We start from the raw sequence: 16,687 nt of genomic DNA on the forward strand, positions 1-16,687 counted from the left end.
AAAGGAGCAGCCAAAAGGTTTAATGAAAAGAGGAGGCACTTTCAAAAAAATACTTGGCAGGTGGTTGGACGAACCATCTGTCTACAACGGGCTAACTTCAACCAATCAGATAAATAGCAGGAGAGCACTGAATCAAACTCTTTCTAAAGGCAGTCGGGAGAAAAGCAAAAACATCTTTTCCATCAAGAGAAGCTTGTAGTGCAGTTCACTGATCTCCTCTCATTTAAACATACTCTCCAGCTCTGATAACTGATCTAAAATCAAAAGCAGCTCCTGGCTGTATCCTTGTATTTAATGAACGGATGTGAGAGTGGTAACAATCCTCTCATCTAACTCCGAGCCAGAAAGATATTAACTGTATTTCCCTTCAGTAACAAAACCAAGACGCCTTTAAGGGCTGCAGTAGGCACATCGATGAAAAGAGGCTCAATAAAACAAGCCGCAAACATTATTTCACATTCAAGCAGCCTTCACAAGCATGCAGCTCACTCACTGTGTAAACTAATAAAGCATGACACATCATCGCTGCTCCTCTCCTGCAATCAGACTCAACAGTAGCTCACTCGGATGCAGTTTCTTTGTCTTCTGCTCTGTCAGGCTGTGCCTCAGCATCTCTTACGTCACATTTAAGTTCATATTCAGGAAGTGGTCTTCACAGTAACAGTCTGGTCTTTCAGTCTTCAGGTCTTACTCTCTGATATATTCTCAACCATTCCCTCCATGTCCATCGAGGACTCGTACGCCTCGGGGCCCAGCTGCGTTTGCTGCAGCACCTCTGGCACAGAGAAACCCTCCCCTGCCGCGACATGTCCCAGGTTCTGGTTGGACATCACCGCGTCACTCGACCCGATCACCACCCTCACTATGCAACCAGAGCCAGGTCCTGGGTTTGTGGATTCCTGGACGTTGTCTGCGAAGGAATCAGTGTCGTCTGCGATCAGCGAGGATTCGCCTGCGTCAGCTGCTTCGTTCTCACCAGGACTCCGGTCCACATCCTGCACGATCACGTTCCTCAGTTTTCTCTGCCGGGGGTTGTAGTTCTCGGTGCGTTTGTGGATCTGAATGTGTCGTCGTAAGTGTGCCTGGAAGACAGAGCATGTAGAGAGTACACTTGAAGGATTAAAGATATATTATACAACATTTCTGCATTCAAATGTCAAAAAACACCTAGATCTTTGTTCTACATTTTGAGTAGTGAGCTTTATTTATCTGAAATATATCCAACAATGTTCGAACCTCAAAGAAATCTACTTTATACAAGGTGACAGTGCGCCTGATAGTATAACATCTGGGGATGATGCGTCAGAGTGAGGGAGGAAGCCGGCGAATGTGACTAAACAGCATAAAACTTTAAACACATTATCTTGTCTGTGAACATAATCTCTGGCTGAGTCACATCTGATGGCATCGATGGTTTCATCTCTGGAAAGTGACTCAAAAAGCATTACGTGTGAACCACCAGTGACGCTTTGAACACAGTGGCTTGGGGATTCACCTCACACAAAGGCATTCATCTCTGTCCGTATAACAGTGACTCTAACACGGTTCTGAGGATGAATACCACCAAATTCACACTGCAGCAGCCTCAGTGGCCTAATGGATAAGGCACTGGCCTCCTAAGCCAGGGATTGTGGGTTCGAGTCCCATCTGAGGTGCGTACATTAGCAGAGTGGCGCAGCGGAAGCGTGCTGGGCCCATAACCCAGAGGTCGTTGGATCGAAACCATCCTCTGCTAAGTTTTATACAGACCTAACAATGACATGATAAAGCATCATGAGCTGTAAGATGTGTAGACAACAGAGACACACAGCGCTGACGTAGCAAACCATAGAGTCACTGTTACATGGACAGAGATAAATGCCTTTGTGTGAGGTGAATGTGTTCAGTGCCTGTTCATTGTGTCGAAATCCCCAAGCCACTGTGTTCAAAGTGTTCACTGGTATTGACACTTAATGCTTTTTGAGTCACTTTCCAGAGATGAAACCATCGATGCCATGTCAAATTTTAGAGACTAGGATGACAACAGATTTTGTCATATTAAGTTAATATTTGTGAATCAAGGTAATCCTGAATATCCTGTATTGGTTTCCTGACCAAATATAAGGTTAAAGGTGCACTAGTGTAGTTTTGAGGAATATATTTTAATCAGAAGAGAAAGATCTTTATTGGCTAAACAAACAAACTCTTTGTTTTCATGACTGAATAAACAAACAACACAATTTCATACTGTTTTGCTTTGTTTATGTGGCGGACCCAGGGGCGGACTTACCATTAGGCAAAACTAGGCGGTTGCCTAGGGCCTCAAGTTCCTGAGGGCCCCATAATAATCCTCATACACTAATGGTTAATACAGTTATTACTTATTTGCGCGCATTAATTATGTTTTTGATTAAAATCCTCTGGCTAAAATGCCAGCAGAATGCTAATCGTATTATGTGTGTGTCGGGGCCCCCCCTTCAGTCTCCACTACATTGGATCAGTCCATCTTACTGCGCATGTGCAGAACAGATCCAGGAAGACGGCAGCAAAACGAAAACAAACGGTGCGAAGTGGCGAGAGAACAAGAGGAGAGTATAGAAGAGAAAAGTAAAGAAAAGAGACAGATGAAAAGATGCTACCCCAGCCGTGCTGACAAGAGGAGAAAGAAGGAGGAAAACAGAAAGCTGATCTCCAAGTTAAGAAAGTGACTACTGTCCCTGAATACATGTTTTGTAGTAAGAGCTAACAGAGAGGAAACTTTTTGTATTTTGCTAGGTGTTGACGTAACTGTCTGTGTCTTCCTGTTTCCGTTAGTGTGACTAGCTGAAATCCATGCAGGATGCAATCATTGTATCATTGTATTCCAAAATCATGTTGGGATCATGTAACTACACTGGCTGCATGAGATATGCCGCTTGTTTTTACATTTTACATCTCTAAATATTTTTTAGAAATTTTTATTAATTTTTATATGTAAATATTAGCATGTTAGCTCAATAGCTCCCAGGTCATGTGATCAATTGACTCAAAATCATGTTGGGATCATGTAACTACACTGGCTGCATGAGATACACCTCTTGTTTTTACATTTTACATCTTTTCATATTTTTTATTAATTTTTATATGTAAATATTAGCATGTTAGCTCAATAGCTTCCAGGTCATGTGACCAATCGACTCAAAATCAGTGTGGGATCATGTAACTACACTGGCTGCATGAGATACGCCTCTTGTTTTTACATTTTGAACCTCTTAATATTTTGTATAAATTTTTATTAATTTTTATATGCAAATATTAGCATGTTAGCTCAATAGCTCCCAGGTCATGTGATCAATTGACTCAAAATCAGTGTGGGATCATGTAACTACACTGGCTGCATGAGATACACCTCTTGTTTTTATGTTTTACATCTCTAAATATTTTTTATTAATTTTTATATGTAAATATTAGCACGTTAGCTCAATAGCTTCTCAATAGCTTTAAACACAGTATCTCTGCTTTAAATATCCCACATTTTTATTTTGAAAACAGGAAGTCGGTACACGCTGTAGCCATCTTCTCTGTGTGTTTATTGTAAAGTCTGCAATACAGGTGCACTTGAAATGTTGGAGTGGCTTGCGAATGTCGAATATCCACCTTAAAACTAACTTCACTGAAGTCTTGTCATGATGTATTTTCCAGCAGCCCCAAGATTTTTTAAAGAGCTTTGGCTTAAGAAGTCACCCCACAAAGGAAGACTCTTTCAGTTTATCACAAATATTAGCATTAAATCATCATTTTGAGGGTACATGGTTTTCACTGGGCAGGAAGGGTTTGAAATATGTAACCAGCAACGTAAATGATGTACAGTAGTGGAGTAGAAAGTGCAGTATTTGCCTCTGAGATACAGCGGAGCAGACAAAATTGAAGTTGCATGAAATCCTAAAATGTCTACGTCAGCACTTGAGTAAATATACTTACATTTCACCACTGGGTACGAGCCTTATACTGTGTTTTGTGTGTGTTTGTTTTCAGAATGAGGGAGAGAGACAACGTGAAAAAGGGACAGGAAGAGAGGGACAAAAGGTAAAACAAATAATACATGTGTATTCTGTTAAAATGTATGTGTCTGTATAATTGACCTGTTGTTTTGTGTGTTGTCTTCTCATTTCAGAGGGCCCCATGCCTGCCTTTGCCTTGGGCCCTAAATTTCTTAAATCCGCCACTGGGCGGACCCTGCCACCTTTCTAGCTTCATACAGTGTTCTGACCTTATTTTCCTCTGAGAACAGCTTGTTTATTCAGTTACAGAAAAAATAATTATTTCTGCGTTTGTATTTTTATATCAAGCTTTAAGAATATTTTGATGATTATCAGGATAATATCATGAATCTCAATTATGTTGGAGGATAATCGTGACTTTTCACATCGTCCCACATCTTAGAAACCTATTTTTTAAAGAGATTAATGGATTAAGTCATTTTTTAAACAGAAAATGCCCCCGAAAATTCACTGGTTGTAGCTTCTCAAATGCAGATATTTGCCGTTTTTCTTGGTATTTGCTGATAGTTAACTGGATATATTTGGGTTCGGGACTGTTCGTCAGACAAATCAAGACAAGACTGTAGACAACATCTGGAGTTTTGGGAAACCATTGAGGTCATTTTTCATTTTTTTCCTGACGTTTTACTGACTAGACTTTTAGCTTGGGGATTTAGACACAATGAACACATTCAGCTCACACAAAGGCATTCATCCCTGTCCATAGAAGAGTGACTGGCACGATGAATACCACCAAAAGCACACTGCAGCAGCCTCAGTGGCCTAATGGATAAGGCACTGGCCTCCTAAGCCAGGGATTGTGGGTTCGAGTCCCATCTGAGGTGTGTACATTAGCAGAGTGGCGCAGCGGTAGCGTGCTGGGCCCATAACCCAGAGGTCGATGGATCGAAACCATCCTCTGCTAAGTTTTATAGCCCAAATACTGGGATCGACCACCAATCACGACAACAATGTGGCAAGGCCACTGTTAGAAGATCACTGGTGCCTTGTGGGTAATGTAGGTATAATGCTAAATCAGATTAACTGATGGTGTGAATGATATCTGGTGCAGATGATCGTACCTGTCGAGTGAACTTGTAGCCGCAGTCGACACACTCAAACTTCCTCATGCCCTTGTGGCGACGCAGATGAACGCGAAGCTGCTCCCTTGCTGATGAAGAAGAAACACATCAGTGAGTCCTTCATGACGTGTTGACTGACAGTTAAAGTAAACATCACGGTATATCTCACCCTTGAAGGTTTTGCCACATATGTGACAGCAGTGAGGACGGCCCTCCTCGTGCTTGCTGGCCTTGTGGCGGACGAGGGCGCCTTTCTCCGTGAAGCGCTGCTCGCAAACATCACAGCTGAAAGGACGCTCGCCGGTGTGTGTCCGGTTGTGTTTATCTAGGCTGGCTGGCATCAAAAAGATAGTGATTAATACAATAATCAACATGGAGGCAAAATGGATTACATGCTGTCTGATTTCTGGCTTCCTGTAATGCAAATGACACGTCTGGGCTCTCTGAACCTGCCAAAGTAAGCAGCAGATGTCTGTTTCACGAGTGATCACAATATCCCCAGACTCCCTTAACAAACTGCACAATTCTGAGAGTTGTCTTGTGAGGACAAACTTCACAAACTTAAAAAAAGTCTGATGGTAAATTCAAACTCTCATTCAGGCCTTCTTGTAAATTCGGCATTAAACGCAACACATTAAGTTGTTTCTTTCATTGTTAAAAGTGTCAGATTGTCACGGCATCGCTGTACCAGCCTGTCTGAAGTGTGTCTAGTCTCCCAACATTAAGCAGCTGTTTGAACACACTGTTTCAACTGATTTCACCATAAACACTACATTTATAAAAGAAGGTAAATTTCGAAGGTAAACATGTCAAAAATTACAAAAAACTTAAACGGTAACCAATATAGTGTACTTCTGTCTCACCTGTGGAGAAAAACCCCAGACTCCCTTAAAAAAACGCTCAGTTTCATGTGTTATTAAGTGAAGAAAAACTTCAAATGTTATCTACGACAAATTCTGAACTATTTCAGTCTTCTTGTTAATCCGGCATAGTTGTGTTCAGAGTGATGCAGACCGAGAAGGATTACCTTGTGTCCTGAAGGTTTTGCCACAGAGGTGACACTGGTACGGCCTCTCTCCGCTGTGTATACGCAGGTGCATGTTCAGGTTGTTCTTCTGGGAGAACGCATGGCCACATAAGTTACATACGAAAGGGCGCTCATTCCTGTGAAGCAGAACGAAGGAAAGGCTCAAACAATGTGCACTGATGCCATCACAGATTTTATTCCCAGGTCTCTCTGGTGTGATCACAGCAACAGACAAAGCCGAACCCGTTCCAGTACCTGTGAATGGCTTTGATGTGCATCTGCAGGCCGTTTCGACTCGAGGCTCGGTGGCCGCACTCCTCACACACAAACGGCTTCTCTCCTCGATGTTTGGCTGCTTCGTGCACGCGCAGCTCAGTCCGAGTTAAGAAGGTTTTAGGGCACTGGGGACACTAAAAAGTAAATATATATATATATTTTTTAACATAATCAAGGTCATAGGCTTCTGTCTGTCATTGAAGCAGTCAGGAACACTTACTGCGTGTGGTTTTGGATATCCATGGACCTTCATCATGTGATTCGTCAGGTTTTTCTTGTGCATGAACTGTTCAGGACATGTTGTACACTGAAAAAGGATATTTTTAACAACTAATTATAGATTTGACATAATAACAATTAATGATATGTTCTGTGTTCAGTAGCTGTAGGCTGCACCTTGTGGGGCATGTCTCCTGTGTGGGAGACGACGTGCAGACGCAGCTCCTCTTTTCCACCAAACGTTGCGGAGCACGTCACGCAGGTGTATGTCTGTGATTCAAACAAACACTGATGTTTAACTTTCTAGGTTCTCACAGCAACTCGAACTGATCTGATTACATGTTTTCTCACTCACCTGTACTCTGGCACAGTCTCTGATCTCATGTATCAACAGATTCTCCTTCCTGAAGTACCTCTTTCCACATTTAAGGCAGCCGAATGGCCTCTCGCCTGTATGTCGCCTGTGGAAAAAGACACATTAGTGGCCGTTCTCTTCACATTTCAAAAGGGAAACACACTGGAGTCGTGTACCTGTTGTGGACTTTGAGGTAGTATTTGCTCTTGAAGGATTTGTCACAGATGGGACACTGCACAGAGTCCTTCTTGGAGTCTTCTCCCACGGCCTCACCGTTCTCGTTCTTGTCTGTTTTAGTCTGGGCCTTGCGTTTCCGTGCCGTCGACGTGGACGGAGATAAGGAACTGGGCTCGGAGACGGGCACGTACTCCTCGTCTGTGTCTTCAGTGATGCCCTCGAAATCCCCCACATCGTCTTCTTCTTCTTCTTCTGCTTCCTCAATAGGCTGGCGAAAACTGTTGTCATTTACATCAGTCTGCGTCTCAGCTACCTGCAAAAATAAGCACAAGACATGTGCGATTATTACCAGTATTCATCTTTAAAATCATCTTTAAAATCATCCAATCACTGTAAAGCTTCTCCCTACATGTGCTCATGTATTCTACCTCAGTTTCACCAGTTGGCTGGTCTTGGTTTTGGCTCTCATCACCACTGTCTCTCTCTGTGGGAGCGGCTGAAGGTCTCTTGCTGGACTTTTCAGGGGCTGTAAAATCGTTAGAGGGACTCTCGTCAGTCACCAGTCGCCTCGGGCCCTTCACCACACGACCGGAGCGGGTGGTGGTGGAGGTGGCGGTGATGCTAGAAGTTGCTGTGGTGGTATCCAAGCTGGACTCTGGATCTTTAGTGCCTGTGAGCGAGTTCTCCTCCTTGACTGAGCTGGGAGGGTTAGCATCTGATGCCGACTTTCTAGGTCGGCCTCTCTTACGCTTGAAAGGAGCGGGATCCTCAGAGGTTTCCTTGAACTGCTGACAGAGTGCGAGTGCTTCTGGCACGCACAGGCTGGCAGCTGCGTGCTGCACCTTCTCCAGGTTGCCAGCATCCAGCTTCAGCTCTCCGGTGTAGACGAAGTTGAGGAGCAGCTCCAGGCCGTCGTTGGGACACTGCTGCAGGCAGAACTCCATGCACGGGGCAGCGGGCATGGTGGGCTGCTGGAACAGCTCGCTGAAGCAGGCGAGGATGTTGCGATGGGCCAGGTAGACCACCCCACCTCCCACGTTCAAGACCGCATCACAGAACCTCCCTACTGCCCTCTGCTGGTTCAGGGAGGACAGGACACGCTGTGCATGGCCGCTCTCTGCTGCAGGCATCCCTCCAGCTTCACTGTGGACTGCTGCTGAAGAGACACGGACAGACATGATGCTGTATGCAAATAAAGAGACTTATTACTCACGCGATATTTACTCCAGAAGCATTTGCATCAACATTACATGCTTTATCTGCCCATCACTTCAGAGATGTTCAGATTACAGTCACATATATGGAAATAACATGTAAAAAAGTCAGTTGATAGAGATCACATTAGCTGCAGGTTCATTTTCTGTGGATCCACTGATGGTTTCAACTCCACTGTAGTCCTGTCCTCCATTCAGCTTTGTGTGTGCTGCATATGTATCATTCTAGATTCATCAATGAGTCGATCAGCAGGAGAAAAATATCAGAAACTCATTTTTTCTAATTGATTTACTTATTGTTCAGTCTGTGCTTCTTTTTTTTAATTCAAAAATGCTGGTTTTACCTTCTCAGATGTTTGGATTTGCTGCTTTTTTGTCTTTTGTGATAGAGAACTGAACATGTTGGGATTTTGGACTGTGCATTTACCTTGTTTAGTTTTTTTTTTTTTACTGCTTGTGTGTTTGATGTCAGTGCCGTCTTAATGCGTAGTTTTTATTGTTTTTTTCTTATTTTAATTCTCTATTATCCTCAGTGTTTACATTGTACAGCACCTTGTAACTCTGGTTTTGAGCTGCTGCTTAATGAAAGTTTATTATCATTATTGTGATTAAAACGGTCGGATGAAACAAGCGATTTGAGGGACGCCACAGTGAACTTTTAAGATAGATAGATAGATAGATAACTTTATCAAATTATTATTATTTATCCCTGAGGGGAAATTAGGTTATCATAGCAGCGGGTACATTCAAGTACAAATACCATCAAAATACAAGGGCAAACACTAAGAAACAATAAAGTACTATTACAATTTAAGGATTTAAGGAGATTGTGATGACCTTTAACTATTTTCTGACATTTTAAAGTCATTAAGATTGATCACAAAAAGGGAAAATTAATCAGTGACAATAATCATTACTTGTAGACCACACACACACACACACACACACACACACACACACACACACACTAAATCGACTTCAAAATGCAATCTCATCATCCCAATGTGCAATTTCTGCGTCTCAGTGTGCAATAGTGTCAATATTTTAATATACATGTTTTAATACATGTTATTTACTTATATTTTTATATGTTTTTTTTACTTATTTATTACTATAACACTGCTGTGATATTGCACATGTCCCTGTTTTTGGCACTAATAAAGGATCATCTTATCTTATCTTGCAACACTACACACGCACACGTATCTGTCCATAAACACCAGGCCAATAAATCTGACTTTGATTATTTCACAGCCCGTTTTAAATTTGACAAACTCCGACAGAGTAAACATTACAGACAGGTTGTGATTTCTCTGTGAGCTTCACGTCAGTAACATCAGCTCCACCTCTTGAAAACAAAGCTAAGTGTCAGTGACAGCTGCACATTAAACATGTTGATCAAAAACAGCCAAAGTCTCGACGCTTTCTGCTACAAGCTGCCAGCCCTCGTCTCCACGCTGCCTCCTTTAAATTATCGCAAACCCCTGGCTACCTGCGCAGCTCGACGTTTGTCTCCTAGCACATATTTTAAGACGCTCCCTTAGCATGTTAGGTACGAACCCGACAGCTGCATCTGGAGCCTCCTCACATCTGGAGAGTCGGTGAAAACTGAGCGGGTTTTTTTTTTTTACTCGTGTTTGTCGAGCAGCTTCATCAGCTCCAGGTGAGCTGTGAGGTTAAGATAGTTTTTTTTTTTTTTTTTTGGAAAAGCCGCAACATGCAGCAGCTTCTTTTTCGTTTCTTGTAGGCCCCTAAAAAAAAACGCACAAGGAAGAGGATGTGACGCTGTTTACGCGACTGAACTCCGGGATAGTTTATTGTTGTCCGTTGTTAAACGTCAACACGCACAACGGTTAAAACAATACCCCTACAAACAAAACTATAATGTCTGACTATAATGCTTTAAGCTGCTTTTTTTATTTCCGTGTGAATATAGAAATAAAGTGTACATGTTAGCTTAATAACGTCGTCGTAATTCATAAAAACTCCGGATGAGATCATAGTCGACCATCGCGACGCGGCGTCTTGTTTGTGCCTCACACATGTAACTAAGCTAGCATGCTAGCCGTGGTGTAGTAGCAGTTGGCCAGCTTCCTGGGTTCACCTGTGCTAAGTATAAATGCTAACCATTTAGTAAAATCATTAAGGGTCACCTCGACAGTCCTGCGTTGTTTTCTCAGCAGCGGGGGGTAAGTTTTCTACACCTGAGTGCAACAACATTAGCTAGCAGTTAGCTGTTAGCGTTGACAAGTGACGTTAGCCGTGGTAAGTTCACGCCAAGTTTAAACATTCACGCTGCTTTGTTGTCTTGTCAGCTGGTTCCTCTTTTTATATAGTGTGTACTTGTTTAGTACTACTCAGCCTCACATATTGAGACATGTACACATAAGAAATATACTCCATATGTTAGCTAGCTCGTGGTTAGCCTAGCTTTCAACTGCTGTCGCGTTTACATGCAAATTAAGCTAGCTGTAGCTAATATGTTGTGAAAATAAATATAGTTATCAGTGAATGAATTAGTGAATGGTAATTTGTTGACATTCTTTCAACCTCCTGGTGACACCTGTCCTCTCAGATGCTAATTGTCTTTGCATGTCTCTTTGCAGGCTCCCCCCTTTTGTTTTTCATCAGCACCCACATGAATAATTACTGATCACACACACAGTCATGAAGAACAAACCCAAACAGGCTAAGGGTAAATCTCAGAAGTGGGCTGATGTGAGGGGCAAACGGTCCAGGCCTCCCATCAACTCCTCGGAGCTCAACTCCAGTCCTGTCATGGCCCGGATGGTGAAGGAGCACCAAGCCTCTGTGAAGAAGAAACCCAACGTGAAGAGACTGAAGAATAAAGCAAAAGCAATCTCTAACCCCAAGAAAAACCCTCCTCAGGCTGGAGTAAAGAAATCTCACACGCAGGCTAATGGGAGTGCAGCGTTTACGATGGACAATGAGTCGAATGACTCTCAGGACTGGAAGGAGTACTCCCAGTCCGCCCATGGGAACGGCGTGGACGCCTCAGGTGACGTGGAGGATGTAAAGCCGGGTAGACTGGAGGGAGAGGCTCTCCATTACTGTGCAGCGAGAGATGATCGACGAAACCACGCGGTGCTTGTCATGCAGAAGGATCAGGTACGCCTTTAAGATATTTTGGTGCAGATCTGGCAACGTTTAAGATGTATATCTACCTGATTTCTGTGACTGAGCTTTTACACGACTCTCCTGCAGACCCTGTGTTTCCGTGGGAAGTGCTTTTTGACCTGTCTGTACGGTCGGGTAGAAGTGATGGGGTTCACCATCGAAGAAGGCCAGGAGTCGTATCCTCTCTTCTCCCCGGCCTCACACTGTCCGCTGACCATCAGAGCACTGGAAAGCCCCGTTCGCTCCAGAGACGGCAGAAGCGAGGCTTCAATCATCCTACAGAAGTATCTGCCAGCAGGTAAACGCACAAGCAACTGGCCTTCAATGTTATAAGAGAGTGACGTAACAATTCTTGTGTTATTTTATGGACTGTATTTTTTACGAATTTGCATTTTGCAGCATCGCGGAAAAACCTGCTAAAAAGGATCATGACAAACTCAGCCATCATCCTCCTGGAGCCCATGGAGACGCCTCTGACACGGTTTCTGGGAAGTTTCACTGATCTCAGTGAATTATTCAGCCCCCCGATGGTAGGTCGACTGATATTTCTACATTAAGCTCAATATTCACCTCATCACAAGAAGTTAAACTACACCGAGGTCAGTCTAACAGAAGGTCTTCCTCCCTGTTTTGTTTTGTAGAGTGAACTCATGTCAGCTGTTCTCGACACTCCACTCAACGGGTTGGGTATGATCCCCCTGGTCAGATCCGTCGAGGGGCTGAACATCTCACAGAGCTACAGAGATGCTCTCAACACGGTGGTCAGCGCCTGCAGAGGTGAGCTCTTCTCACACGTACACTTCCTTAAGTAAATGTGATGCATCGTATGTGTGTTTCCTGCCTCACATTAACATACATGGCAGCCAGTTGAGTGTCTAATATTCTGAAATGATAAAATTAACTGGGTCCACTCAGTTTAAGGGTTAAGACAGGCCATGTACGTTAACGAGTCCAAAAGGAAACCTTTGTTAAATCACTTTTATATCTCATCACTCTTCTCGCTCCCTAATAAAGGCGTAAAATGGCCCCCGAAAAATTAAATTGATGAAAAACTCTTATTAGAAGATTCAGCACAGGGGACACTTGCAGCAGAAGTCATCAGATTGTCATTAATTAACACCCAAGAGGTGAAATTAATGAAAAAAGTCCATCATTGATGCAGAGAGAACAATAAAAACCCTCTTCTTCATTCGTATCATTCAACTTTTTCACCTCGTCGTTGTTCTCAAGCGTTGAAACAACTTCTTTTCGTGCACCAGATCACAAAACATGTGTGAGCTTTGTGGCTGCTTCTGTGAGTCCTGTCATGTCTGGATAAATCCACACAAACATTTAAGTAACGATTGAGACAGCAGTGGTTATGTCTTCCATGTGTGGATGTACAAACACTCACATCTGGTGGGAAATGACTTGACAGATGTCTTGTTTCATTCACAGGGGACATGGATGGTTGTGCAGTTATCTTCGTATGTGGCGCCAGGAACGTGGGCAAGTCCACGTTTGTCCGTGTCCTCATCAACACTTTATTAAACCAGTGAGTTCTCATCTGTACATCAAACAGATTCTCTTTAATATCTTCAGATTTATGAGCTCGGTTTATATTTGTATATATATTTATAGTTAAATGTGTGTGTGTGTTTGTGTCTGTAGCACAACAAGTGTGGATTATTTGGAAGGTGACCTCGGACAGACAGAGTTCACTCCTGCTGGTTGTCTGTCTTTGTCGACTGTCAGAGAACCACTTCTGGGTACGTTTCTAACCTCTTGTTACTTCACAGAGCCTCGTCCACATCTTAAAATAAAAAAAATGTATATATCCTTGGTTAAGTTAAATGTTGAACTATCCCTTTAATATTTATCTGGGCCATTTTCTACATTTCTTTTCTGTGTGTGTAAAATGGGATCAGTAGACTTATGCTGACTTATGTTTCAGGTCCTCCTTTCACACATCAGTGCCCACCAGAGCACATGACCTACTACGGTCAGTCCACATGCGAGTCGGACTTGGACCGCTACCTGGAATCCCTGAAGTCCTTGTGGCGCAGACGCTCCCAGAGCAGAGAGACTCCCGTCATCATCAACACCATGGGCTGGGTCAAAGGTCACCTCATACTTACCCTCTGACAGCAGTGCAACTTTAAATGTACCGATTGTAAACAGCGTCTGAACGTGTGCGTGTCTCCGGCCGTCCGCAGGGTTTGGATTCCAGCTGCTGGTGGACATGATCCGCTTCTTCCCGGTCTCGCACGTCGTCCAGCTCGGTCACAGCGGCGTCACACAGTGTGCTCCTCTCACTCCAGAGTTTCTGAGGACGGCGCAGGGCTTCCAGACGCACCCGCCTGCCCAGACGGCTCTGGACGAGTTCACAGAGAGCCACGTTCCCCCCAGAAGTTACACTCACCTCGTCGTACAGGCGGAGTTTCAAGGAGTGGCGCGCCAAGGAACATCGTAAGTACAGTATATGAAACGATCAGGCTGCGTTGGCATTAGCGGCTGACAGCTTTCCTTTTTTATGTTAATCGTCCGTGGGTGCTTTGCCATTTGCAGGAAACACCAGCGCAGTAACGAGCACAGAGAGCTGTCACTGCTGTCCTACCTGAGTCAGCTGCAGTCTCCTGACCCTGGACCAGTTAGACCTCTTCACAGCCTCACCCCATATCAGGTACATGACAATCAGGATCCAGTAAAAGTCAGCGAGCCCGTTCACCTTATTTCTCAGATTAAACAACCCAGAGTTATTGTTTTAGTAACCGTTCTCCCTTCTTCTGGCCTGTAGGTGCCCCACACGGCGGTGGCTTTAGGTGTGATCCACTGTGAGGTGGCGCCCAGTCACATGTTTTACGCTGCCAATGCCAGTCTGGTGGGACTCTGCTGCCTGGGAGAGAAAGTATCAAGCAGGGGAGGCCCAGTCCTGCTGTCACAGGCTCCCATCTGCCCGTGTGTGGGTTTCGGTACGTATCCTGCCAACCAGCCCTCAGTATGAACAGCCAGAATCAGTTTGATGCTTTAATTGTTTTTTTCTTGACTTTTTTCCTTCTTCTCTTCTAACCTGAACTGAGCCAGTAACAAGCAGCTTGTCTGTTTACCCTGATGTACAGTGTAGATGACAGTGAAAAGGCTTTATTCTATGCACGTAGATATACCATAAAAAGATGAATGTCAAGTGATGTGACCGAACAGACATAATTTCTCATCTTTTGTCTGAACTTGGCCTGGCTGTCGAGTCCTGAGAGGTTACGGTCAGGTATCCCTGCTCTCTTAGGTGTACCATGAGTCCATAAAGCATCATACTTACACCAAATAAGCAGACATTTAAGGTTTTATGAGGTAATATGGGCTGTGTGAAGAGATGTATAGTATTTTATCCTATAACGTCACGTGTATAAGCACTTCTAAGAAGAAAAGAACAAAGACTTTAAAATGATTCAGGTGTATTAACATGTAAATGTGTTGCAGGTGTGCTCCGAGGTGTTGACATGGAGCGAGGGCTGTACTTCCTGCTGACGCCTGTAGATCCCTCCATCCTTCGTAAGGTCAACTGTCTCCTCTTGGGGGCGATATCGCTGCCTTCCTGCATCCTCACAACAAAGGTCAGAAGACGACACAATAACTTACTTCTCACACTTCAGATCCATGAACATCCGTCATCTTACGGTGCCTCTGTCTGTGTTTCAGCATGGCTTTGACGGAGAGATGCCCTACGTCACCACAAACTACAGTTTTGATCTGAATGGAGCAGGAAAGCTGCGAGTCTTCAAGGGCCTGCAGAGATCCAGCCAAATAGGGATGCAATGAGATTTTCTACACAGCGTCTGTTTATCGCCCTTTACTCTTCTCGACTGGTGTCTCAAGCCGAACCAAGTCAGTGACGGCCTTTTTGAATGTCCAGAACCGGGCTTGAGCCAGACAGTTTTTTTTCTCTTCATCAAGTTTCAGTCTGACGGAGCAGCAGCCGGTATCACAGACTCTGCAGGAGGAGACGGCTGCCTTCCTGTTACTAGACTTCCTCTCTGAAAAAACCCCTGGGTGTTCCCTTCACGTCTCACAGCCTCCTACTGTAACGTACATCTTGAAGCCGCCGTGAAGGAGTTTCTGTCACAATAATATCACAATTTGTAGTTTAAGCTCTTGTCTGGTGTCTCTACTCGTGTAGGTGAAAATCCAAAGCTGCAAGCGAATACAAAAAGCTGCCAGATATTAAATGAAAAAAGGACTTTTGCTCATATTTTGTGCTTTTTCTTGCTTTCAAGTGCATTTTAGACCCATTTAGTCACATATTTATACATCCATGTAGATTTCAGTCAAGCTACAGCCATTTAAATCAGTATTTCACAGTGTAGTAACTGATTCAGACTAGTTTGTGACAGTTGTATCATTGGATAAAAATGGCCACTGCCAAGACCTATCAGGTGTTTTATGCTCGCATCCAACAATCAAGTGAAGGACGGAGCTAACGAGGATCTTTCTCATGACTCTCTCTGTAAAACCTGATGAAAGAAGCCCATTTTCTCAGTATTGTGTTTTACTGAAATAGCTATTTTTATTGCCGACTCGCTCCTGCTTTAACTGTTGTACATTTGGTATTGTGTTAAAGGGACGTAACAGTACTCCTGCAACTTGTAGGTCATTGGAGATGTTTTTGTAAATGCGACCGGTTTACGATTTCTTATGTAGGCCTTCTGTTGGATATAAAAGATAAAAACATTTAAACAGTTTTTGCTTGTTGGTGCTACTTTTTCAAACCTCCAGGGGGCGGCGTATGTACGTTGAGATTGTGCCACTGAACAATAGCAGATGTTCACTTCACAGAGGGCAGGAAGACGAGCAATAAAAGCCGTCCAGACACCAACTTTAATGTTTCATGATCCCCCGAAATCGAGACTGATTTAAGAAATGACTAACCTCGTCCAACGGTGTGTAACTGACCCTTCAAAAATGATCTGAGCGGAGGAATTAAAGGAGGCCTGGGCTGTAAACATCCACTCACGCAGTGAAGAATTGCTAATTTGTTAAGTGGGCTGTTTTAACATCCCCTCTCTGCCCCCTCGCTCTTCTTTGTTCGCCGCTCCCCGCCTCTTTATTGAGGGTGGGGAGCAGACAAACACAACACAGCTACATTTTGGCAGAGTCATTGTTTTGGCTTTGTCAGGTCAGATGTTTTCCCAGAGACCTCATGCAAACCAAAAGAGTGATCTCTCTGT

General features: G+C 43.8%; 2 protein-coding genes across 4 annotated transcripts; one reads left to right on the top strand and one right to left on the bottom strand.

The window, feature by feature from the left end:
• zbtb48 (zinc finger and BTB domain containing 48) lies at positions 1-10,086 on the bottom strand. Of its 2 annotated transcripts, none has more exons than XM_084367465.1 (11): positions 9,909-10,086; positions 7,563-8,287; positions 7,134-7,447; positions 6,958-7,063; positions 6,780-6,872; positions 6,604-6,690; positions 6,363-6,517; positions 6,108-6,244; positions 5,250-5,414; positions 5,081-5,169; positions 1-1,082 (listed from the first exon to the last, which is right to left on the bottom strand). In XM_084367465.1, exons 1-11 carry the CDS (start codon positions 9,919-9,921, stop codon positions 681-683), a joined length of 2,286 nt encoding a protein of 761 aa, XP_084223591.1. In that variant the 5' UTR covers positions 9,922-10,086; the 3' UTR covers positions 1-680. The 2 variants fall into 2 exon arrangements, with proteins under 2 accessions (XP_084223591.1, XP_084223590.1); XM_084367464.1 differs by having other exon boundaries at positions 7,563-8,316.
• Positions 10,087-10,253: 167 nt separating this feature from the next.
• On the top strand, positions 10,254-16,201 carry nol9 (nucleolar protein 9). Of its 2 annotated transcripts, none has more exons than XM_084367467.1 (13): positions 10,254-10,613; positions 10,955-11,477; positions 11,574-11,784; positions 11,886-12,016; positions 12,128-12,263; positions 12,924-13,020; positions 13,137-13,234; positions 13,420-13,587; positions 13,682-13,934; positions 14,034-14,148; positions 14,263-14,437; positions 14,943-15,076; positions 15,162-16,201. In XM_084367467.1, the coding sequence occupies exons 2-13, from the start codon at positions 11,016-11,018 to the stop codon at positions 15,279-15,281; spliced, it is 2,100 nt and encodes a 699-aa protein (XP_084223593.1). In that variant the 5' UTR covers positions 10,254-10,613; positions 10,955-11,015; the 3' UTR covers positions 15,282-16,201. The 2 variants fall into 2 exon arrangements, with proteins under 2 accessions (XP_084223593.1, XP_084223592.1); XM_084367466.1 differs by having other exon boundaries at positions 10,254-10,537.
• The last annotated feature ends 486 nt before the right edge of the window (positions 16,202-16,687 follow it).

Source organism: Pagrus pagrus, assembly GCF_965226575.1.
Source record: "Pagrus pagrus genome assembly, chromosome: 11".
NCBI classification, from domain to species: domain Eukaryota; kingdom Metazoa; phylum Chordata; class Actinopteri; order Spariformes; family Sparidae; genus Pagrus; species Pagrus pagrus.

What these genes read in the sequence shown, in the direction of transcription:
- nol9 (XM_084367467.1), top strand. Translation starts at nt 11,016, where the DNA reads ATGAAGAACAAACCCAAACAGGCTAAGGGTAAATCTCAGAAGTGGGCT. An exon ending in AATTATTCAGCCCCCCGATG is followed by an intron (nt 12,017 to 12,127) that starts GTAGGTCGACTG and finishes TTTGTTTTGTAG; the next exon opens with AGTGAACTCATGTCAGCTGT. An exon ending in GGTGGTCAGCGCCTGCAGAG is followed by an intron (nt 12,264 to 12,923) that starts GTGAGCTCTTCT and finishes TTTCATTCACAG; the next exon opens with GGGACATGGATGGTTGTGCA.
- zbtb48 (XM_084367464.1), bottom strand. Translation starts at nt 8,312, where the DNA reads ATGTCTGTCCGTGTCTCTTCAGCAGCAGTCCACAGTGAAGCTGGAGGG. An exon ending in TACCTCAAAGTCCACAACAG is followed by an intron (nt 7,064 to 7,133) that starts GTACACGACTCC and finishes CTTTTTCCACAG; the next exon opens with GCGACATACAGGCGAGAGGC. An exon ending in CACATCAAAGCCATTCACAG is followed by an intron (nt 6,245 to 6,362) that starts GTACTGGAACGG and finishes TCTGCTTCACAG; the next exon opens with GAATGAGCGCCCTTTCGTAT.